We start from the raw sequence: 26,048 nt of genomic DNA on the forward strand, positions 1-26,048 counted from the left end.
TATTGTTTCACTCATGGGAGCCCATGCAAACTGTGTCTGCAGGCCTGGCATTGCAGCCTGCGTGAAATGGTGCATGCACCTTTCACTATAGATATAAGGCTTGCCTTATATCATGGTCACTGCACTTAGACACTGTAAGTCACCCCTCTGGTAGACCCTTCAGCCCAAGGGCAGTATGCATATCCGTAAGTGTGAGGGTACCCCTGCATGAGCAGGGTAACCCTACAAATCCCAGACTCTAATCCCTGGGCTTTGTAAATGTGCGGAACCCGTCTTAAGGTATGCAGTGGACACTGGTCAACACGAGTGGTCCAACTACATAATGGCTTCTTGCAACCGAGGCATGTTTGATATCGAACATGTTGGAATCGTGCAACTACACTGTTTTAGTTGCATGATACCATGTACTCTGGTGGTTCCTTAGAGGAGCCCCCAGTTCTGCTTGTGCAGCCTTACAAGTTCTGGCTGCCAGCCCACGCTGCTGCCGACCCCAGAAACTGGTCTTTCCTCCTGCTGATGAGCCTAGCTCAAGCAGCGGAAGGCAGAACAAAGGATTTCCTGCAAGGGAGAGGTGTGACCACTTCCGCGTGTATCAGGTTTCTAAGGGCTGGGGTGGGGTGGCCTCTGAGCGCCATCAGACTGCTTTGAGGGGCACATTTGGTGCCCTCCTTGCATAATCCGGTTTGCGCCAGTTCAGGAACTCCCGGTTCCCACTCTGGTGCAAAACTGCCCAAAGGACAGGGGAGTGATCTCCCCCCTGTCCGGCTCCTCCCCTAGGAGGAGGTGCACAGAGCTCTGCCAGGGGGCCGGTTGATTCTGCCATCTTGGAAACAAGGTGGGCAGACGCCCCTGGAAGCATTTGACAGGTTAGGCCAGCTGACATCCCTGACCCCCTCTGATAGATGAGTCACTTCAGAGAGTGACCAACCCCCTTTTAAGGTTACTAAAGGGCTCCCCTTAGGGTGGGTCCTCAGATTCGTCGAGCAAGACAGTACAAGGAACTTTCTGCAAGACATCTTCTGCTCCTGGCCTCCGGACCTGCTGCTGGTCTGCTTTTGGAATTGAAACAAGACTGTATCCTGTTGGGAGAGCTACCACTGCAACATTGTGTTTCCAGCAAGATTTCTGCAGCATCTGTGGCTGTTCATCCTCCAGGGTCACAAGGACTCTGCCTGCATCCAAGAAGCAAGAAGGAATCTCCTTGGAATGACCGAGTCACTCCCCTGCATCACCAGGCACCTCAAGTTAACAATGACCAGCTGGTGGATCCTGCTGTCCCACAGACCGTGTAAAAGCTCTGCTCACAGGTGGTGGTTCGGTGGTCCTTTCAGGGCTCAACTTGTCTTCTGACCAACTTGGGAGATGGTGGACCCTCGCTGCTGCATCCACTGGAACGGAACCCGCTGTGCACCGCGACTGTTGCTCTTGCCAAGGCCTCTTGGCTCTTCCTCTAAGAAGATCTTCGAGTTCCCGGAAGCCCCAGCCTACAGCACTCTGCAATTCCAGATTCAGCTTCCACTCTGCAGCTCCTGTGACATGGGAACCCTGTTTTGCTGTGGTGCTGAGGCCTCACTGTGTATCCTTGTGCCTGCTGCCAGTAGGTCACTCGTTTCGGGGGTTCTCTGACTTCCTTCATGCCCTGACTCTGCCTCCCCCAAAAGGTTGAGTCATTAGGACCTTGCTCCAAAATCTGCAAACTTCATCGCAACTGCTGTTTGCTTTTGCCAAGGCTTATTGGTTGTCCTGCTGGCCACGGACCCTTCTGCAATCTGGTGACTGATGTTGGACAGCTCGTGGGTGACTCCAAGAATCTCCTGCAGCATCCTGTACTCCACAGCTGAACTTCTCTTCTTTCACCTTCCTGTAGAAATTGCACCTCCAAGAGGGTGGGTGTTGCCTACCAGCACCGCCTAAACATCTTTGAGTGGTCTGGACATTGTCCCCTTTTTTTTCTCCAGGTTTTTCACATCTGGAATCCACCTTTTGGTTCCACTGGCCTGGTCCACAGGTCGCGACAGCAGCCAGACGACCGAGGCTTCCATTAACTTCAACAAGGGTTTCCGAAGCAACTTCACCCCTATGCACCTGGGCTCCCTGGTGTAGGTACTCTGGTCTTCTGGGTATCCACAGGTGGAGGCACTCTCCAACCTTCTGTGTGCCAACTGGTTTCCTCTGGGTCCTCTGGGAATCCATAAAAATCCAATGTGACGGTCCTGTGTTAGTCTATGGGACACCCGGCTCGATAACAGCTCTGCACCCAGGCGCCTGTGGGATTTCTAGTACTTATCTCTGGTGATTTCTTACTCCCCTCCCAGCCCCTGGGATACTAACACGGAAGGACCATAGGGTCCTGTGTATTTTTATTCTTTTCCTGCTTGTTGCTGAGTGTATATTTTTGTGTGTTGATATTTCCAGGTGGAGATATACCAATGTTAATATAGCTTTAGTGTTGTAATAAAGAAACATTTATTTTTGCAGACTGGTGTGGTTCTTTGTTGTGAATGGGTACTGACTGTCTATTGTGGTATTGCAAGTGCTTTACACTCCTCCTAGATAAGCTTTAGCTGCTCACCACAGCTACCCCCTAGAGAAGCTTTGCTATCTGGACCCCTAAACACTCTAAGGGTTGCCTAGACTCAGTATAGGGTGCCACACCATAGGTGTACACATAAAGGGAGCCAGCCTTCTGCATTTAAAAAGAGTGTTGGCATTCTATCTTGACCATATAAAAGAGTTCCAGGTGGATGACCAACTGTTTGTGGGATTTGTGGGTGCGAAGAGTAGCCAGGCTGTGCAGAAGTTGACTATTTCCAGATGAGTCGTACTCTGCATGAATATCTGCTATGCATTGGCCAGAAGATCAAGCCCTGGATGATTTGCGCTCTCATTCTACCCGAGCTAAAGCTGCCACCACTGCATTAGCCAGCCGAGTTTTGGCCCTGTATGTGTCACGAGGAAACGTGGGTATTTCTGCACACACTTCCAAAACACTACTGCCTGGACAGTCAAGTCTGTTGGGATGAGCACTTTGCCCTTTCGATCCTGCAGGACATTTTTGTTTGAAATTGATTTGCAGACCCACCTCCGGGCATGGTATTGTTTGGGTATCTTTTCAGAGATATGGAGTCTCCAGCTAGAAGTCTCCTTCGGATGGACAAGTTACTTGCCTTCGGTAACGCCTTATCTGGTAGAGACTATATCAAGCTGCAGATTACTTTCCGACCCACCCATCCTCCTGGCTCTGTGAACTGATTTCTAAGGGCAGGGACACTTCTTTCAGGGCCTTAGTTTTGACACACCAGTAGTCAGTATTCTTCATGGCTCTGGGCTTCTGGCATGGAAAATAGTGAAAAGAAACTGACATTGGCATTCCTAGGTGATGCCTACATAGGAACTGCAACATAATTTGTGACACGTGCACCTGCCAACTAAGCTGATTGATGACACCTAACAGTATGCAGGGGTACTGCTCACAAAAATCTTCTGGATCCAGTCTGAACCAAGGGGAGAATCCAAAGGTAAGGAATCTGCACTCTTGGACTTTTGCAGGATCAGTCATCATGCCCCCATCAGAAAAGATGTGGCCAAAGAATGTCAGGTTTGTCTACTTTTAATGTCAAACCTGCATCCTTGAGTAATTGACATACTTGTGTGAGAGTTCTGTCATGGTCTTTCTGTGTAGCTCTAAAAACCAGAATGTCACCCTTCTAGTTAAATACATTCACATCAGGTTATATGATGCATCGTATGACGTCTTGTAAAGGTTCTGCAGCCACTGGCACACCAAAACTTAGGGGGTTATTCTAACTTTGGAGGAGGTGTTAATCCGTCCCAAAAGTGACGGAAAAGTGACGGATTTACCACCAGCCGTATTACGAGTCCATTATATCCTATGGAACTCGTAATACGGCTGGTGGTATATCCGTCACTTTACCGTCATTTTTGGGACGGATTAACACTCCTCCAAAGTTAGAATAACCCCCTAAGTCTCTTATATCTAAACAAACCAACATGTGTAGCAAAGGTTGTAAAATATCTGCAGCTTTCTTCTAGTTGTAGTTGATGATACCCTTTATTCTGATCGAGATGAGAGAACATTTTGGCACCATTTAATTGCGTGATCATGTCAGCAGTGTGGGATTCAATGGGTGTTGCTCTCATTCATTCTCTTTTTTCTCCTGGCGCATATCAGCTCATATGTGGACAGCTCTTTCATGGTCCCTTTTAGCCATTACTACAATGGGACAAACCCACGGCTTTGGACCATGGGAACGTTCAACAATGTTATGCTTAAGTAAGGATTCAAGTTGTTTTTCAACAGCTTTCAGTAACTGAAAACCAACTTGTCTATCTCTGAGGACCAGGGCAGACATCCTCATTAATATTCAGTTTTACTTTCGTAGTCTTTAACTTTCCTAAACCATGAAACGATTAAGAGAATTGACTTACTATTTTGTGATGAGCATTCATGTTGTAATTTACTGAAATCAGTCCCATGTCAGCAGCTGTATTGAAACTCAGCAAACAGTCACTTGCCCCTGTACCTTGAAGCACATGGATTGGTGCTTGTACTTTTGTTTCCTTATGTTTCACTGTTGCTGTAAACGAACTTTCACTCTTCATGGGTGTTGATGCAGCCCATGTGTAAACTTTGATCTTTGATGGCATGAGCCACAGTGATGGTGACAGTTCATTGTACTTTTCTTCAGGCATTATATTTATTGAGGCACCACTATTGATAATAGAAGGTATTGAATAGCCATTTATTTTTAATGTAATCTTTGGACATTGGGGGCCTCATTATGTAGGGTCACGTCTGACTGCTGCCAAAGTGGCGGTCTGTCCACGACATTATGACTGTGACGAAGGCACCACGGTCAGACCGCTGGCACTGCCAGGTTGCTGCCAGTCATCGGCCGGCTTTTTCGATGGTTGTAATCCACCAGGGTGGCGCTGCCCTGGGGATTACGAGTCCCCTTTCCGCCAGCCTTTGCATGGCGGTAGGCCTGCCATGCAAAGGCCGGTGGAAAGGAGGTGCTGCAGGCCCCTGCGCTGCCCATGCACTTGGCATCATGCTTTTCTGCCCAAATTACGGGCATTGGAAAGCGCGATCGATTACGAGCCGGCGTCAATGTTAAGGCCCTGTTCATAGCAGGTCCAGCAGGCAGAAATGCTGTTTCCGTCCATCGGCCCTACAGTAAACTCCTAATGTGGCCGGCGGTGTCCTGGCCGCAGAGGCGGCCTGATGGCGGTATGATTTAGTTACTTTGACATGTCCACTTTTCTTTGGCTGACTTTTCTCCTCGCAAGCTAACAGTCCAACATGCACGATTTCTTTAGGTGAGTATTGACATGGCACAATTACTTTCTTCCCTTATCATTTATTTTTGAGGCAGACAAACTGTTTGACGAAGATTTAGATGACAATCAACTTCATTTAGTATCTATTTGCTTCAACTGATGTCGCCACTTGACTTTGCCATCATGCATCGAAGGTTGCTTCTGGAATTTTCTGGTGACCATTTTGTCTTCGTTATGGCACACTTTTTCCTTTTCTTTTATAGTAGTCAAAAATTGTTTTCTTTACCACAGCCTTTGTATCTCTGACCAGTGGACAGACACTTTTCTTCTTGTTGAGACGCAAATCCACACCTGAAGCACAACTTCTTTTTGCGTGTAGACCTCACTTTGTGTCCTTCAGTCTTTTGTTTCGAATTACTTTTCGCACACAACTGACTCACTCTGTGCTCCTCAAGCCTCCATGTCAGCAGCTTGTCTCAACACATTCCTCAGCTCTGGCAGCCATCAACACTCGCTCCAGACTAAGGTTCTCTTAACATTTGTTGTCTGAATTAATCCTATAAGCATCCAATAATCACTCTAAGCTGCATGGCCTCTTCCTCATTAAATTAATTGTACTTACAATGTTTGAGTGTGTTGGGTCTTAACATTAATTCATTGATTGTTCCACCAACGCTTTGACGTTCGTGACTGAAAACATATTGTTTATAGTTGACGTTTGGTACTGGATTAAACTTGAGTTTCAATTCATTCTTAATCTGACTGTATGTGACTTCATCAGTTCTCTGCATTTTGTTTATGACTTCTGATATTTGAAGAGATATGTGATAATCTTCATGTTGTCAGTCTCTCCAGGTGCATCCATGAAATCTTCAAATGCCTCTATCCATGCAGTCCATCTATCGCCAGTATTCTGCATTTTAGCTGTGTCAAATGGTGGTTTGAGGAAGGCGGCAGCATTGTAGGCCAGTGTGGAACTTACTGACATCGGGATCAGAGCTTTCCCTGGCCTCTCTGCCTGATAATCAAGATCCGTTCCATTGATGCTCCAGCCCTGCCCTGTTATGGGCCAGCCTTGGGGTTGTCCTTGATGGGATCCATTGGCAGGACGGCCTTCTGCCACGGTCCTGGCTGCTGTAAATATGGACCACTTCTATAGCACAGCCCGTGCACTTCTTTTGGGGCAACCATCAACTGGGGTATGATGTCTCTGTCTTTCGGGCTCAGTAAACAATCTATTTTATTTTTGTTACACTTCAGTTTGTATTGTTTTACACCTTGTTGATCTCTGCCTTTCACCACTATTTGACATCTGATAACTGTCTTAAATTGCATTTGTAAACCTGGTTGAATCCAAATTCAGCATTAACAGTTCTTATATTGTTTAACTTTATTTTGCTTGGCAGCACTACTTTTTTGTAGGATCTTGGTTTCTTGACTAACGATGCGTATGTATACTTTTCCGTGAAGCTCTCTTTCCATTCACACTGGCTGGAGTTGCGATTTGAAATCACATACGTTAAATCTCGACTCAGCACTTCAATGAAGGCACACGTGCACACACAAGCACTTTGCTTGGACCAAGGCATACTCTCCAAAGAGCACTTTCTTCTTCAGGTTACTTATCCCCTTTCTTGTCACCATTTTTAGTGTCTTTCCCAACCTCGTCTTTATTCTTCTATGTTTACCAGTGAACTCCAACATTCTAAACCAAGTTTTCATTACATTCTATTCTAACAATTACATCACACTGATACTGAGTCCTCCAGGAGCCAGAAAGGTTCCATTCTAAATCCTGCAAGAAACTAAAAATGAACAAATGCCTTTAAATCTGCAAAAGAAAATAGCCTTTTTAAAAAAAAAAAAAAAAAATCGGAGCTACTGCAAAGACTACTGTACACAATTAAACCAAATTTGGCAGGAAGCTAGCTCTCAGTCCCGAAAGTGTGTGTTTTGTGATTTGGGGTTAATCTGCATCTCAAAAATATTTGTAAATCTGGATGGTTGAGTTCAAAGGACTCTCTCAAGTCTCCCTCAGACCCAGTTTAAAAAAAAAAGTGTCCTGATTGGCCCAGGGTGCTTTTTTCCCCCCTTGGACCAGTTTGCTCCCACAGGAGACACGAGTGCTCTGATTGGCTGCCAGCCACATGAAGAAAAATGTTGCTACATTTATTACAGGACTTGGGGACTTGGTCTCCTGTCATGTTATTTGAAAAAAAATGAAAGAAGAAGAAATAAGGAGGAGGGATAGGAATACCCTGCTCACCTAGCCTTTGTGAGGGAGTCCCCTTCGCCTCCCCTGATTCCTGTGGGATCGCATCCCCCTAAAAAATGCCTGCCCTATTATTTTTTTGTTATAATTCAGGGAGAGGGGCTTGAGTGGGGCCCCTCTCCCTGAGCCTATAAAGGTCACCAGGCACCCTATTGCCTGGGGCACAGATACATTAATTAAAGAGATGAGGCGCAGCTCCCTCCCCGAGCTGATCGCGGCCACAGGAACCCTCATCCTCTCGGCCCGCTACATTAAGGTGAGGGAAGGTATGGCCTTTGGGGACCCCATCCCAAGGGACCTGCCTCCATTAACTGTGTGCCAGGAAACCCACTCCCAGGACACAGGAGCGCTGGTAGGGAGTTGTCTACTCTCACTGGACGGGAGATGCAATACTGCTACCACTGGGTGGCGGCAGATATTTGTTTTCTTGCCCGTGCTCTTACGGGCTGAGAAACTGTGATTGCTCCTGCCCGTCACCTCCCCGGGTTGGCACTTGAGTTAAAGTTACTAGAGATAACTATGACTAGTGAATTTCAGTGTTTTGGTTTTTTTTTTGTTTAAAACATTACATTGTCACTGAAATGTTCACCTGTGACATCACTGTAACCTTTTTTTGTGACAAAATGTGTACACACACATATACGTGTGTGTGTGTGTATTTATTCTCTCTCTCTCCCATCAACTTTGCTGCAGAGGGCACGTCACCTTCCTTGGTAAACGCATGACACACTTCAAGCAAAGTTTCAGATTTAGGTTGAGGTCAAGGCGGTGTGCTAGGAACCACATTGAAGGGTGTGGCTGCACAGCGAATGTATGTGCCTGCAGATTCAGTGAGCTAGGAAAGCAGTGGATAGGCTGGCTTGGAGCCGCTTACACCTGATGTATTCTTCAGGCAACAAGTGCAGATTGCAGAAATGGCATCTTAGCCTTTTATCCTCTTGAAGTCGAAAGTTAGAGATCCATTAATTCTGTTAATAGTAATTTATAAGGTTTATACATTTTTTAGGGACTTTATGAGGCTTTGTGCTACAATTATATTGTGTGCTGAAAAAAAACACGATCTAGGAATGGCTTCATATTTCATCATAACGTTTGCCAATGTGTAGTCTGTTACACGGCAGCTTTTCCCAAGTTCTCATGACAGTGAAAACAGAACACGTAATTATGTTTTTTAAAATTGAACAGTAGCTACTGTTTGATTAAATGGTGCAGACCTTTTGCTGTTTAAAAATAATCGTCTCATTGCCCACTGCTGACGTGTCCCCTTCAGTTTGATGGGCAAGAGAAAAAACATAGATCTTTTCTTTGTCACAAAAAAACTGTTGAAAATTGTTTCATTGTGCTGCAAAGTTTGAGATCCAGTAAGGGGTGGATTTCTGTTTGCCAATTAATTTTTTAACCCCCAGCTTTCTGTGAAGGGTGCTGTTTCATATGCATTATTAAAGGGGCTGGAAAGAGGGCGAATATAATTTCTAAATGTCCTTTTCAATGACGCATGTTTTTTTTCTCTTGTAGGCTTTCCAAGCACTCCCGAACACGCTGGATGAAATAGATGCATTACTAAATGAAGAGAAATCAAGAGCTTCCTGTTTCACTGGCCTCAATGCTTCAGTATGCTCTTTTTTCCCACCTCCCACACCATGTTTTGAGATTTTGGTTATACCATGCTTGTCAGTATGAACAATGTGCTGTAAATGCCAGATTCTGACTCTCATTAGAATTTTAAGTAGGTTCTTCAGAAGGAACAGTCTGTACTGTTGATGATAAGATTGTATAAACCCCACGTAAAAGTTTTAAATTTATGTTGTAGAATTTGTAGTTAAATGCAGTTTCTCCATCCTTATTAAAGCACTGCCTTTGTTTATTTTTGTACCCTTTTATGAGTTGACATCTGTGTATATGTTCTGTTGCCATTAGGTTGTTGATGAATATACAAAAAGAACACAGGAAATCTCCCAGCTGACAGAGGAATTAAATCAAAAGAAAACCGAGTTGGAAAACTACAGGCAGAATATTACCCAGGTAACCGACTATGGTCAATATCCAAGGTCGATTTTATTGCGGTTCACACACCTTTGCAGAGACTGTGAGAAAGAATACATAATAAACTGTTCTAACCACTTCAAACCAAGCTTTTTGTTAGTGTCACAGTAGGCCTTTAGTCTGATTGCTATGGGAAAACGGAGTTCTGTATCATTGCGAGTTATTTGTTCAGCAGCCCTTTGATTAGTAAACCCCTCTACATACATTAACTACACATCTTTACATTGTCAAAAAATAGACATTTTGAAGACCACACATAAAACCATAGAAGCAATTGGGCTGCAAAAAGGCTAATGAAACATTGCTGGTGGTAAACATTTTTATCTTATTTATCTAATAAATAGTTCTTTCCCGAAATTCACTGTTTGGAATATCCACAGGCACTGAACTAGCATTCCCTGAGTCTCTTTACTCTAACGTGCGCTCCATAAACATTTTAGCGACCCCCGCCCCCTCTCAGAGTTGGTACTCCCTCCACACCTAATTCGCTTGTTCGAGAGTTCTCAGCGTTAGTAGATTCTTACAGTACAACACATTTCTTAAGTATGTGATTAATTTTCTTTGATCTAATTTCTAGTTGTTCAGCATCAGTCATTAAAGCCTTCAGAGGATCCTTGTGTCAGCCTCCTTCAGTCACTGGCGGCTTTCTGTTAGCCTCCCTCAGCCGTTGCTTGTTGAAAAGGTTGACATTGTGGGGCAGCCCCGAGAAACATTTCCTCTTTACGGTTATGCTGCTCTGTGATTGTGTTTGGTATCGTGTTGCCTGTGATCAATGTGTCCATGCATTGCAAGGAGGGAGGCATAGTCTGTAGAGCTGATAGCTCTGAGCCCTGTTGGTTCGGAAACTTGTGTATAGCTATTTAGTAACCCCTGCTTGATGGTTTTAAACCCGTAATTTGCATATCTTTATTACAACAAACAGCCTTCCTGCAATGACCCTCCAAATTATCTCTTCAGTCGCATAAATGGAAACATTTCACATTGGACCTGCATTTTGAAATGTCGTCTTATAATTGGAAAGGTTCGTATCCCTCTCTCTCCACACATCCCTCTCTCTCCACACATCCTTTCTCACAGTATGCTTCCTTCCTCCACATTTCCCTTTTTGAGCCCAGTAGATCATTATATAGCAGCGTGGTCTAGTGAGCCCCTGAAGGGATCTATGACTAGCAAAAAGTTTACAGTTCAAAATCTGTCATGGTTAATGCAGCTTGACATTCTTCTAAGGCTAGCATGCTTGACTTTCTTAAATGATTACCTTTTCAGAATTCTGAAAGTGGCTCATGCCTTTCCGCTGATATCATCGTAGGCTTACCTGTGGCACTGGGACAGCCACACCAAAGCAAGACGAGCAATAACTGTACTGAATTTAAGCAAGCTTTATATAATGCGCTAACAGTAAAAGCCTTCTCTGGCCCCAACAAAGCAGAGTACTCCTTAATGTGACAAAATTGGTGGTTAGGGAAAAAGATTAGTTTTTATGCCTTTCCTGAAGGCATTACGATTTTTCATAAGAGGAAGAGTCTTCCATATTGAGGAATCTTGTAATCTAAGGGAGAGGTCACCAATCTTACTCCCTTAAATCTAGGGACCAATGGACGATAGCGGAAAGTATAAGTAATAGTCTTGTTAGCATACACTAGCTAATACTAATATCTGGAAAAGGCTTCTAGCTGCAGCTTCCTTACCTTAGAATTATCCCCAGACATCAGACTGGATCTGGAAAAAAAATTGTGAGCAGTACCCCTGTGCGCCAATAAATGGCGTGGCGTCGTTGGTGTCGTCCGTGCCAGAAGTGACGTGTGTGGTGCTTATATAGGCTTCACCTCCACGCACTGACATCACATTTTTTATCTGTGCCAGTCAGTGCAGATCTGGGAAGAGCTACCCCATAGTCATTTTTTGACTGAACTTTTTTGTCTTTTGCCAATGTCTTTTTGAGGTTTTTTCTTTTGTTAGGATGTTATCGAGGAGGGCCAGCGTCAAACCCTGTGGCTCCTGTCACTGATTAATGCCATTGAGGAACTACATCTTGTTTGCCACTGGAGCCTTGAGCATGACCATGACATGAAGGCCTGCGCCAATTGCCGTGCCATGAACCCGAAGGCCATAAGAGAGCGATCCCTCAAGCTCCAGGACAGGGGTCCCTCATGGTTCCACAACCACAGATCCGGCTTCAGTCAGGCTCCTTGGATCAGTTCGTGGATCTTAGCTGATTTTGGTCGTGCCAACTTGATCTTCCTGGCGCCGGTCTGAATGCTTCTGGCACTTACTGACTCCCCGTCCCCATTCTAATCCCCGATTCCGACAAAGGGTTTGGAGGGGCCTCGTCCAATGCGGACTCCAATACCAAATGGAACATTGCCTTCCTATTCTATTAAACTAGGACTCATGAAGGAATGGGAGGGGTTGCTGGACCCTGAGGAATAACAGCCTTATGACGCTATGAACTGGTGTGCAGATCTGGGTGAGGCAAGTGGGCTCCAAACGTCTGCTGATACTGGCATGCTTTCACCCCCTACTGTGGTTACGGAGGACGGAGCATCCTTCGCAGTGGTGGTGGAGAGAGCAGCCGAGGCCCTGAACCTCATTCTATCCTCTGTGGCAGTCAAGACAAATGTCTTGACAGAAGTGATTCAGCCAGGAGTGTACCCTTCAGAACCACTTCTACCTTTTAATGAGGCACTTACGGATGTCCTGCTTGAGACCTGGTCCAACCCCAGCACAGGGGCTCCTGTGAACAGGGCGATTGTCAACCACCACCACCCCGGTTCAGGGGACCTATACTTCCTCCCACAACATCCTTACAGGGGGAGTTTGGGAGCCTTCACCTCCAACATAAATCCTTGCACATTCACAACCACACCACCAGATCCGGAATCCGAGAGGCTGAACACTTTAGGGAAGAAGATGTTTTCTTACCCTAGTCTGGCACTGCAGTCCGTGAACACCACATGCCTTTTGGGCCACTATTCCCACACACTGTGAGATACTGTTGCATAGGTGTTGCCAGCGGTCCTGGAGAAGGCCTGCCCCGTACTCTCCATGGATGTTACCGACAGTAGGATGCAGCTAAGTTCACAATTAGATGTGGGCTAGACACGACGAGACACTGGGCAGAGGGGTTTCACCGAAAATACCCTTTATAATGCCATGTCTGGTTGAGGATGACTGACTTTTTTTGGGGGAAGTCCAAGACTCTCTTTGTGGACAAGGCAGATTCAGCCCTAGAGCACTTTGAGGACAACAGGGCTAAGGCCAGGTCCTTGGGCTTTTCCATGGCCCCTTGACACCCCCATGCACCCCTGGCTCCTTTTGTGGCCACAGAAGGGGTTTCCAGCCATGACTATACCCCCCTTCCAGCCATGACTATACCCCCCCAACCACTGTGCAGCTCATGCGTTCCAGTATCTGCATCGCTGAGGATGTGGTAGCCACAGACTCTGTGGGTCTGGCATCCAGAGGTTGAGTCATCCCACTTCACCCCAGCAGCCCATCATGGGCACCCAGTGGGCGGCGATCTGTGGCTATCTGGACTAACCTCCTGACAGAGGTGCTTCAACCTGGAGCTTCCTCCTCAAAACTTATGCTCCCCTTTAATGAAGCCCTCACAGATGTCCTACCGTGTACCTGGTCCAAACTCTGCACAGGAGCTCCTGTGAACAGGACAATTGTCTGCTGCCATCACCCCCGCTCCAAAGGACCTGAGCTTTCAGACACATCACCCCACCCCTGAGAGCTTGGGTGTCCAAGCCTCTGCTTCCCAGGATGCGTTTCCTTCCACACACCCCAGATAGCAAATCCAAAGGTTTGGATACTCTTAGGAAGATTTTTTTCCTCCCACCAACCTAGCATTGTGGTGCATGAACACTGCATGCCTTTTGGGCCGTTACTCCAGGACTGTGTGGGATACAGTTGCGAAAGTGCTACCACAGGTCCCGGAGGGGGCCCAGTCTGTACTCTCTCAGGCTGTTGCCAATGGGAGAGTGTAGGAAGCTGACTTTCTACATGGTGCACTAAAAAGAAGTACACTGTGCAGAGTCCAGTGGATCCCCAATTGGTTTACAGAGGCAAAAGTAAATGATACCAACGCTCTTTTTTGTGGTAGTGTGCGCAAGCAGTTAGGCTTATCAGAGGGCAGTGCTAAGCATTTGTTGTACACACAGGAGCAATAAATGAGACACACATTCAAGGAATAAATCCGAGACCAAATTAGAAAATATATATTTTGAAACCAAAAACTTTGTTACGGAGTAAGTACTGTTTTTGTTATCAACTTTCACATGTATGTAAAATGTTCTTCTCTCTGTGCTTTTACTCACAATGCAGTGCTATGGAAGGAAAAATCAGTGATGCATAAAAATTGTCGGTTTCAGGGGTTCATCTTCAGGATTTGAAGTTGTTAGGGGGCCAAGGTCCAAAGTACTACAAGTAGTTCGTCAGGAGCAGCCCGGATTCCACCTAGAGCAGGGTGCTGTTGAGGTTGTAGCTGGGCGATCAGTGGTGAAGGGGGGCCATCTGTAAACAGGCTGCCCAGGGAGACATGGAGACAAGTCCGAGGGCTCCCATACGGGGACTTTGGTTGCATGGGGTCTTGTAGCAGGGGGCACAGCCAGTTCTTTGGTACCTGCGCCAGGCAGCTCGGATGCAGAGTGGTTAGAGATGTGGGCTTGGTGTACAAAGATGCTCCTCGTGGTTAGGGACCAGCAGCTGTCATGTAGCTGGGAACTCTTATTGACCAGTGTCCAGCACATGTATTTAAAATGGCCTCCCTGTCCACTTACTATGTCCAGAAATAGACAGACAGAGCAGAGGCATATGTGCTCATGCAGAGATGTCTTAGCAGGTGGTATAATGTGCCCTGCATTAGGCTATAAGGCCTTCTGTAAGGATGACTTACAAATATATGCCATAGGGATGTAGGACAGGTCAGGTTTTCACGTTTGTCTGCACTAGGACACGCTGTTTGTGATGGCAGCACTGTGTGTGTTCGGTGAGGGATCTTTTTGGGTGGCACAATTCATGCTGCAGCCCTTACGGGACCTTCTTTAGTATCCTAGCTATTATGTACTAGGGAATTACAGAGGGTGCTAAAGGTTGTGCCAATTGGGGACTGTACAATTTTAAGAAAGAGATCTGGCACTGGGAACCGGGTTAGCAGGAAGCCAGTGCACTTCAAGTTGAAATCGCATGTATCAGGCAAAAAGTGGGGGTAACCTGCCAAAAAGGAGCGTTTTCATACAGAGACGCAGCAAAGTTCACCATCCATTGCGGACTGGGCACGACCCACTCACTAGGCAGAGTGCTGGGCACTCTAGGCAGAGTGGCAGTGCACTGGAGTTTCAGACATGAAGTTCCCAGCAGAGACACATGCCACCTGCAGTGGGACACCAGCCTCCTAAAGGCCTCCCCATCTCTGCTTCTCTTGCCTCAAGCTCTCAAGAAGATCAGGAAAGACTGGGCTCTGATCCAGATACCTTTTCGGAAGGACTGCCTGTTTCATCAACAGGGCAGGGCCTTGCACCTGAATCTCTACAACCTATAACAGTGTGTGCAGATTGAACATCACCAACTGAGCAGATTCGATTTGCCTGCTGAATAGTGTATGTTATTCTTCTAGATAGGTGCAGCTCTACCAAATCTTTATATTCTGGCTGTTGGACAATGTTTGTGGCCTGGTGCAGATACTGTCAAGTTAGTGGTCATGTCTGATGTTTTGCTGTCTGTGCTGTCTCTCTCACACCATAGCTTTGCGGTTGCCACAGCTGAAGATTATTTATCAGCCCTTTTGGCCTTACTGCATTTCCCTTTCTAACCTTTATTAGTCACATTACCACTTTGTTTTTGGGGGGGGGGATCTTAGATTTAGGTTCCCCCTCCATCCTTCAGTATGCCTCTATAGGACATTATATTGGTCCTTATGTTCTCATTGTGCATACCCTTTGATTCCATGCACATTGCTCTGCGACTGATGTCCATCAAGATGTTATTTCTCATTTTAGTTATTTCAGTGCCCCTGTCAGTGAGCTGCAGGCATGGTCAGCGCAGCTTCCGTACATCACCCTTTTCCTGAACAAATTGGTGCTGCAAACACTTTGTTTTTCCCTAAAGTGGTACACTTTCATGTGGGACAGCTCATCACTTGTGCTGATTTTGTTTGGCTCCTCCTCACCTCTATAGGGGGGAGAGAGGCTTCTCCAATTGGGCCATAAAAGAGCTCTTAGTTTTTACTTTAAGCACGAAAAAGAGCTGAAAAACAAAGGCTGTCCAGAAGTGAACTTTATATGGGATCGTCTTTGGCATAGATAATATTATGCGCTGGCCAAAAAAGTGCTTCTTGCAGGTCTTTGGGCTTATTCAACCAGAGCCAAAGCTGCCAACACTCACACACACACACACACACTCACACACACACAAATTCTCTCACACTCACCCACACTCACACACACACTTACTCTCTCATACTCTCACACACACTCACACAAACACACACACACAGTCTCTCTCGCACTCTCTCTCACACACACGCACACTTTCACTCACTCACTCTCACACACACACACACACACACACACTCTCTCTCTCTCACACACACTCTCTCACACTCCACACACTCACTCCCCACACTCCCACACACACTCCCACTCCCACACCGCTATTGAGTGCTTAGAAAGAGCAGCTTCAGCACCATGCCTACAAGAGATCCATTGGAATCTCAAGTGACTTTCAAACGTCACTCCTGCATTTTGATTAGTCTCACCTGTTTGGCACTAGAGTGCTTCGAAGAAAGCCGAGCCACAGCATTCTCCCTCAATTTCTCCACACCTGCCAGGCAGTATCCCCAACAGTTCTGGCCCTTTCATGGCATCACCAGGGCTTTGCTTAAAGGCAAGACCTACCACATGAGCAGCAGGCACCCCACTTCTTTTGGGTTGAGTTAATATTAAGGGCCACTGGGGCAGCGAATCTCCCAGTCCTCCACCCCTCTAGAAGCAGCCTCCAAGGCTCTTTCGTTTGCTCCTACCAGCACTTAACCACTCGGAGGGAGGCAGACCATAACACCAGACAGGTGGGTGGCCCTGCAGATAGTTTGACTGGGATACTTCACTGCCATTCATTTCTGACCTACCACCTCTTCCACCCAATTCAGAGTGACTTTCAGAGGACTACTTTTTTGCTGCAGAAAGTACAGGCTTTTTTGAGAGCGAGCCACGGCCTCAGAAATAAGAACTGGGTGTTACCCCTGCTATGTCCTAGTGCCAAAAAAAGGGGTTACATTCATCCTACTTTAGATATCTGACCTCAGTTTCTTCTTGCAGAAGGACAACTTAAAGATGCTCATGCTGTTGCAGGTCCTATCTGCCCTGGATCCAGGAATGTAGCATTGGACCTACAGGACACATATTTTTATGTTCCCTTCCTGCACGTCCACAGACCAGCGTGGGTCAGTAGCATTTTCAGCTTACCGTGCTCCCCTTCTGCCTCACCATTGCTCCTCTGGTGTTGGTGGTTGCAACATGCCTTTGGAGGTTGGGTATAACAGTCATCCCCTACCTCATCACCTGACTTTTGATGGTTGGTTCACCATGTGGATATACTGCGGATGATGGTGAATCTTCTGACATCATTGGGGTTTGTCATCAGTTCACAGAAATCACACAGAATCTCCCTTTCCTCATACCTATCCTGGAAACTGCATTGTTTGCCTTCCCACCAGATTAGCGAGTCCAGGATATTCTGGCTTTGATCCCAGTGTTTCAACCCCCATCTTGATTTCATTGAGGTTAGTCGAAGGCTTCTTGACCTATTGACCTTGTTCATCCTGCTCTTGTCAACCCTGCCAACTGGCATATGCAAGCTCTGCAGTGGTATCTGCAGCCTCAGTGAGACAAGCCCCAAGGGAATCTGTCCGATTCCATCCAGTTTTGGCTGCAACCTCAAAAGATCTTCAGTGGAGGCTACTTGACCTCTTTTGGCCAGTGGTTTACCCTTCTTACTGCCCCACCGAGAGCTGACAGTGGTGACAGATGGGTTGGGGAGGTCTTCTGGGAGAGGACTGGCCTCCGGTGGTTTACCTGTTGGAGTTGCAGGCCATTCTGATGGATACTTTTAACCTCTGATTCAGAAAACTTTAAAGCAGTAATCCTGCACGCTGGTATTTGCATCTTGCAACACAAGCACCAACACTATTCTTCTCTGGATGTTACCTGTGGAACTGTGTATAAGCTCCACCCTAGCCCGCTAAGTTCAGTTCCCTTTTTTCCTCACCTTCATACATGGATCCAGAGCTATTCCTTAGTATTTCAACGCTTTTCTTGACAAAATATTCTACATTTTTTCAGTGTGCAATTGAAGATATCGCCTTCCAAAAATAACAGAGTTTATTCTATGCAAGGTCTGTTGCGAACAAATGTCTGTGCCGATCCTCACAAGTTATCTCACTGGTGCCTGGGGTTGGAACAGGACTCCAGGGACTGTGGAACCTGCACCACAGATAAGCCTGCGAACTGAGTGTCAAAGTTTTACATCATCAAACATTGGAAGACTCCATGCTGACAGTAGTTGAAGTCGAAAGAAAAAAAAAAAAAGGCCCTGTAACCTTTCCCAAAGATATTCCCATAGTAGATCTTCATCACAGTTGAAGTTTCCTGGTATTTCCAAAAAGGAGAATAAGAAATCTAACTGGGAATTGGCACCTCCCTGACATTCTTGAACTCCAGCAGGGGGGCCAGCATTCCACCTGGTATCTTTCCCCATCTCCATACGTAGTCCAGGTGCACCCTGAATTTCCAATTCTGTCGACGATGACACAGCAGCTGGAATATAGGCTATAGACAGGTATTGGAGTGGAACAGGGTAAAACACAACCCTGCAACCAAACACATGCTCTAAAGATAGTTGAAGAATGAAATACAGTATCAAACAATCTTTATGTACTGGAAATATCTCTATTTCTTTTGTTTATTTAGAGAATCAGTAGACAATTTCAAAACCAATGATATCAACATAAACTTTTATAAAACCTATCTCACCCCCACATGCAAAGAAAGAAATATATATAAATAGCTACCTCCTTTCAATCCCACTATACACAAATTACTTAATTTACCATTCTACAATACAGTCAGCCTTGCACAGTGCCAATATTGATCAACGTAGTTTTTCCTCAAGTTACTCAACCAATGATCATATCTGGATGTTGTATTCAATAATGCATATACCTCAAACCTTCATCATTTACATTTGTAGATTTAACATCTGTTCCTGTGAACCAATTATATTTGCATTTTATAAACCCGAGATAAAGCGTTTTCGGAGGCAGGTTGTGTTTTTAGTTTCTACAGCAGGTGTAGGCATTTATGAAGGCCATGCTGTGGGCCCCAAGGATCCTCAGAAGCCTTCAGTTGAACTTCCTCTAGTGGGTCCACCTTCTGCCGTGTGTGCCCCTCGAACCTGCTTCAGGTTCAGCACTGACTCTGGTGCCAACTTTGGTTCCAGCATCACTCACTTAACTGGTTAGCTTAGCATTGATGCTGATGCTCAAGGAGGATTGTACTTGCCTATTTTGAACACAATGGCCTTGTTTCTCCTCCTGGCCCCACCCCCAAAGAATGTGCTACCTTCGCTGTCATTATGCGGAGTGTGGCAGAAGTACTGGACTGAGAACCTCCTACTGCGGAGGTGAAGACTAATGTTCTTACTCTCTGACTGTCAGAGTTGACAAACTCAGCCATCGTTGCCTAATGGATCACGAATGGTGTCTCCATCCAGAGCCAGTGCAAGATCTCTACAGAGATTGGGGAGCAACTTGGTTAGATGTGTTCGCCTCCACTGAGAATGCAACATCAGCATTTCTGCACATTGGTATTTCCAAGGAAACTCTCGCTCAAAGACCTTTTTCATCTTGAGTAAAGCTCACGCCTCCTGTACACCTTTCTGCTGGTACCACTCCTGCCCAGAGGTCCCAAGAAGATCAAGATCAACAGGGCCCAAGTCATTCTTATGGCTCCAGGTTGGGCAGGGAGTGAATTGTATCCCAAACTCCTGAGCATGAGCCTTAGTCCTCCAATCATACTGCCCCTTCTAGAGCGTCTACTATCATAGCAACAGGGTAATGTCCTGCACCTAAACCTGTGCACAATCCGCTTTCATGCATGGAGATTGAACTGTGGCATTTGGCAGCTTTTGTCCTCCCTGCAGCAGTCTGTGATGTCTTTCCGGCAGCCTGGTGGCCCTCAACCAAGACAGTATACACCTGCCATTGAGACAAATGTATGGCTTGGTGTTTTACCATAAATGTTGTTCCTCTTTCTGCACCTTTGCCCAAGATATGATTTATTCATTCTTTAGCCTGCCAAGGCTTTGCTTTGGGCACCATTGAAGTGTATCTTTTGGCTGTATCTGTTTGTTCGTTTGCCAGACCTGCCCTCCCAGGTGACGTCACCTGTTGTGACTCTGTTTCTAAAAGGACCACAACAAGTGTTTCCTCCAAAACTCATCATTATGCCCCAATGGGACTTGAACTTAGTCTGGACATTATTGATTTGTTTGCCCTTTTGAGTGGTTGGAGGAAACTGCCCTCTTTCTTGGCATGGTTACCCCCATTTTCTGCCTGTTGTCAGTGTATTTGACTTTGTTCCCTGGGATCCTGCTAACCAGGACCCCAGTGATTATGCTGTTCCCCTACTAACTTGGGAACTGTACCTTTTTCTACCCACGGTTGGCATACTGGCCCTCTCCATTTAAGTCCCTAGTATATGGTACCTAGGTACCAGGGGATCCCAATGGGCTGCAGCAGTTATTCTGCCACCCATAGGAAGCCCATGCAAAGGGTTCTGCAGGCCTGCCATTGCCGTCTGCGTGAAACTGGTGCATGTACCCGTTTTCACTACAGGTCACTGCACCAGGTCACTGTAAGTCACCTTTATGGTAGGCCCTCTCAGCCCAGAGGGCAAGGAGCAGGTATCTTTGTACGAGGACACCCCTGCACTAGCAGATGTGCCCTACAAACTCCAGTCCCATTTTCCTCAACTTTGTGAGTGCGGGACACCATTTTACACATGTACTAGACATAGGTCACTCCCTATGTCCAGCTACATAATGGTAACTCCGAACCTCAGCATGTTTGGTATCAAACATGCCGGAATCATACCCCAATACTGTTGCAATCATGATTCCCTGCTCTCTGGGGGCTCCTTATAGGACTCCCAGCATTGCTACCACCAGTCTTGCAGAGTTTTCAGGGCAGCCCAAGCTGCTGCCACCCCTCAGACAGGTTTCTGCCCTCCTGCTGCTTGATCTGATCAAGCTCAGGAAGGCAGAACAAAGGGTTTTCTTTGGGAGATAGAGGTAACACCCCCTCCCTTTGGAAATAAGCGGGACTGGCTTGGGGAGTGGGAGCCTCCCCAAGCCACTGGTATGTTTTGAAAGGTACATTTGTGCCCTCTGTATATAAACTAGTTCAGGGACCCCTAGTCCCTGCTCTGGCACGAAACTGGACAATGGAAAGGGGAGTGACCACTCCCCTGTCCATCACCACCCCTGGGTTGGTGCTCAGAGCTCCTCCAGAAGAGGGTCCCTGGGTTCTGCCATCTTGTTTCCAAGGTTGGCAGGAAACTCTGGGAGCATCTGAGTGGCCGGGCAGGTGACGTTAGAGCCCCCTCCTGATAGGTGCTTACCTGGCTAGGTGACCAATCCCCTTTTCAGGGCTATTTAGGGACTCTCTCTTGGGTAGTCACTCCCTTGCATCCGCAGGCATCTGCTGCAACGACGACTGGCTGCGTGGATCCTCCATCACGGGTGGTGGTCCTGAGTAGTCCTCTTGGTCCTCTCTGCCAGTTCTCCAACTTTGGTGGAGGTAAGCCCTTACCTTCCCACTCAGGACAGTGCCCCCATGCACTGTGTCTCTTGCAGCTGCCACAACTTGTTTGCATCTCCTCCAAGGGATCTTCAGGCAGCGTGTAGCTCCAGTCCCCAGCACTCCTTCCTGCGACTCATAGCCCTCTGCGTGGTTCTCCTGAGGCGTGGGACCCCTTTCTGTAGTGCTGCGTGGGCTTCTTCTGCAACCTCTGGGTCCCCGTCCTGTGGGACTCCTGGGGGTGTGCCTTTGCTCCTAAGGGCTCACTGTGACCCTGAGGGTCCCCTGTGACTCCCCCTCCTGAGGTGAGTCCTCCTTGGCCTTGCTGGTCCCCAGCAGCACCACTTTTCCACTAACCGCGAGTTTGCCTTTATCAAGGCTTGTTGGTGGAATTCCTGCACCGACACCCATCTGCAATGTTCATTCCAACGTCCGAAATCTGCATCCCTCAGGAACTCTTCTCCGGCTCCAGGGCTGCAGTGCTGACCTGTTCTTCCTCACCGTTGACCAACTCCTGCATGTACAGCTGGGTGGGTAGTAGCTCCTACCCCTCCTGGACTCCACTGTGACTTTTGGGGTTGGTCCCCTCTCTCCACAGGTCTTCTTCTCTGGGAATCCACTGCTGGTTTCTTGCAGTCTTGGGTGTCTTCTTTTTCTTCTTTTCCTCATTTTAGGTGGTTTGGGTAAATTCAGTGATTTACTCCTGCTTTTCTGGTCACTGGGGGTTACTGTGTTACTTACCTCTGTGGTTTTTTAGTACTCCTTTTACCTAGGTGGGGGTTCTTTGTTTGCATCACATTTTGTTTAGTGTATGGTTTGGACTCCCCCCTAGGGTCACTATTGGTTATTGCTATTTGCACTGTTTTCTAACCTTTTCTATGCCTATTACTGTTTACTAGTGTATTTAATTAGTGTATTATTTATCTCTCATTGGAGGGTTGCCATTCTAGTATTTTGTGGTATTGTGTTCCAAAAATAAGTACCTTTATTTTTTGTACAACAGTGTTTTTCTTTCATTTGGGTAAGTGCTGTGTGACTACAGTGGTATAGCATGAGCTTAGCATGTCTCCTAGGTAAGCCTTGGCTGCTCATCCACAGCTACCTCAAGAGAGCCTGGCTTCTAGACACTGCCTACACTTCACTAAGAGGGGGGATACCTGTACCTGGGATAAGGTGTAAGTACCTTAGGTACCCACCACACACCATGCCCTACTGGCCTTTACATGCGGCCCCCAGTTAAACAGCAGCACTAAGCTGTTGTTTACTTCGCAAAGCACTAACATCAGTACACAAAATGAAATACATGGCAAGCATTTAGTCACAGGGGAACTGAAGTTAAAAAAATGTACAGAAGGTGTCCTGTACCACGTAATTGTAAGAAAACCTTAATTTTAAAGTCCTCTTGCAACAAATGAGTAAACATATATCAAAGGTCATTAACAAGCAAAAGTGTTTCACCTTAGCACATCAGATGTAAATCAGTGCATTGAGAAGTGTTTTTTTTTTTTTTTTAAGTGAAGGTTTTCAAACATGAATTTAGAAAGATTAATCCCCACAATCCCCCTTGACAACAATGGCAATAGTGACCTAAGAGGCAAGTCAGTTATGTCCATCCTCTGGCTGTCCTGGGTTTATGTTATATTTGGACAATATTATAGTTTATTAAATCAAACATGAGAGTTTTTATTTAGGACACAGCCTGAAGTCTTATATTTCGTAGTCCTGTTATATGACATAATAGAGAAATAAAAAGGATAGTGAAATAAAACAATTACCTAGGATCACACAGTTTAGTCAAGTGGAAAAGCTGGCATTGATCCTGGGAGCAATTCTTCCACTAGAAGTACATGTGTCATTTCCCTATGTCCACCTTACACCTCCTCCACCCCTGACTGCCAGACTGCTGTTATCAGTGCGGCCCTCAGTCACACTGCAGACTTAAGTTTTTGGCCCCTCTGCACACTGTCTTCTGACCATTAAAACTGCCTTTCTTATGACCATTACATCGGCCAGGGGGGGTTAGTGAACTGCAGTCACTGTCTTGCAGCCTCCATACAAACATTTATTTTCCAGACAGGTTCTGAGAACACATGCCTCGTTCCTGCTGAAAGTGATGGCACCCTCCCATGTCAACCAGGCGATCACACTGCCAACCTTATTTGCTCCGCCTCACCCTTTCATAGAGGAGGAGAGACTCCATCTGCTGGACCTAAAAAAGAGTGTTATCACCCTATATTGCTCATACTAAGGAACACCAGGCGGGTGATAACTCTTCTTTGGGTTTGCCAGAGCAAAGAAAGAAAAGGCTGTTCTGAAAAGGATATCTCAAGATGGTTTGTGCTCCGCATTAAAATCTGCTATGCACTGGACAAGAAGCAACCCCTTGAGGGCTTGCATGCTCATTTCACCAGAGCCAAAACTGCGACATCTACATTAGCTTGCAGAGTACCTGTTTTGGGCATCTGTCATGCTGCTACGTGGGCATGTCTGCACATGTTTGCCAAGCACTACTTCCTCAACAGTCTAGTCACAGTCAGGGCACTTTGCCTGTTCAGTTCGCCAGGATTTCCTGGTCTAAATCTTTTCACAGACCCACCGCCAGAGAGGTATCACTTGGGAATCTGTTGTAATGTAAGAAACCTGCGGCTAGAAGTCTATATTAGATGAACAGGTTACTTACCTTCAGCCTTATCTGGTAGGCCCTCTATCTAGCTGCAGATTCCTTACCGACCCGTCCATCTTCCCTACACTGCTATTGGATTTCTCCACGGAGGGTGAACCTTCTAGGTCTATAGTGTCTGCATACTGGTCAATCAGTATTCTGTTGTGGCTCTGGGTTTCTGGTGCAGAAATGTGATAAAAATAAACCGTCAGCACACAGGGGTGACACCTATATAGATACCGCACAAATCACTTCCGGCACAGACAGTGCGAACGCAGAGCCTAACAACGCCACTTACCAGTGCTCAGAGGTACTGCTCAAGATTTTTGGGATCCATTCTGATGCCTGGGGAATATTCTAAGATAAGGAATCTGCAGCTGGGGGAATATTCTAGGGTGCGGAATCTGCGGCTAGATAGTCTCTACCAGATAAGGTATTACTGAAGGTAAGTAACGTTTTCTTTAAAATCCATTTCATATTCTCGTCCCCAAAGGTACACATACTTGTGTCCATCCTCGTCTGTGTTAGGTACTTGCTAAATGTCTGTCTGCTGTCCCACTAGTGCATATTTTACATGATCCCCTTGCTCCCACTATAGTGCATGCAAGTTTCCTAGAAAGTGATCTGATATCTAGCCTGATTCATAGGGTTTTGCAGAAGATTTATAGGATGAGCTTCCCTCCAAAGCAGAATTGTGCAATAATAATTTTTTCTGACTTACAGAACTATCCTTTTTCTTAATAAAGCCAGACATTTGTCACTTTAAAATTAGCAAAATATAACTGTTTTAATGGATAGATGTTCCTTCAGTTTCCTCATCCAAAACATGTATCTGCAAAATCAGACTGCAGCCAGAATGTTTGAATGTATCTACTCAGTGCTAGATCAGCCGCACATACATCACACATCTCTGCTAGTACTCACATAGAGGCCCCACAATAGCACTGCATGCTCATAAGTGTCAGGTCCTTTTTCTCAGACACCAGTATCCAGTGCTTGCAAGCCATTGTTTCTTTTTTTTCTCCCCTTTTGGCATGTTAGTTTGTCCCCAAATCGTTTGGAGTTCATCCTTGTCTAGAATTTACAAAACATATGTCTGCATTCAGCCCACATTGGCTGTATATTTTGCACTTGAACCCAAACCATAATGCACCCTTTGCACTCTTGCATACAGTGACAATGAGACATAGCAAAGCTCTTCGTGGTACATTATTTTATATATAAGTTAGACTCCAAATTACAGATTTCCCCCAAGCCTCAACTAGCCCAAAAATAGTCATACCTGTTACAAAGAAGAGTCCCTGCAACATTCAGGTTAGCACAAATATGAAAAGGCATAAAGGATGGCCCTCATCCTAACACCGTAGATTTAAGCGACCCAAACTTAGCCTCGTTGGCACTGTTCTCCACATAATGAGGGTCGGTTTGATTCTTCCTCTGAACTGATTGCATTGATTGAGAAATTGCAACTTCTTCTAAAGTTAACTTTTTTTATAGCCATAAGCGCAAATTAATCCTGACTACCTCCAGGATCCTCAAGTAGTTCTTTTAAATACACACATTAAACATTTCTGTTTAGAAAAGGCAGGTTTTTATTGCAAACATGACTTGTCAACCTATCTTTAAGCTGTGTTGACCAAATTTCTAAGTGGCACCAGTTCACGAAAAGAGACAAGAAAAACTCCTTCACAAGCATTTTGTAGATGACACATTGGAGCGAAAAGAAGAACAATGTAACTAAATAAGCTGCAGTCGATAAAGGTTGCAAAATTGACTTTGTTCCTTTAAGGAAGCACACTTCATCAATATCTAATCATGCTTTGTCATTAAATCTCCACTTGTGTTTTTTGGCCCTAGGAAACATGATCCGGGAGTGCCGAATTCAACCTTTCATTATTTTTCTTTGAAAAACG

The 26,048-nt window shown here is 45.9% G+C and overlaps 1 protein-coding gene across 1 annotated transcript in view; it reads left to right on the forward strand.

Moving 5' to 3' along the window:
* Positions 1-26,048, forward strand: part of SMC5 (structural maintenance of chromosomes 5) — a 647,363-nt gene that overhangs the window by 441,964 nt on the left and 179,351 nt on the right. The window contains exons 19-20 of the mRNA XM_069228845.1: positions 9,089-9,184; positions 9,491-9,595. Of these exons, the coding sequence (XP_069084946.1) occupies positions 9,089-9,184; positions 9,491-9,595 (201 nt within the window). The remainder of the gene's footprint in view (positions 1-9,088; positions 9,185-9,490; positions 9,596-26,048) is intronic.

This window comes from Pleurodeles waltl, chromosome 1_1, assembly GCF_031143425.1.
Source record: "Pleurodeles waltl isolate 20211129_DDA chromosome 1_1, aPleWal1.hap1.20221129, whole genome shotgun sequence".
NCBI lineage: Eukaryota > Metazoa > Chordata > Amphibia > Caudata > Salamandridae > Pleurodeles > Pleurodeles waltl.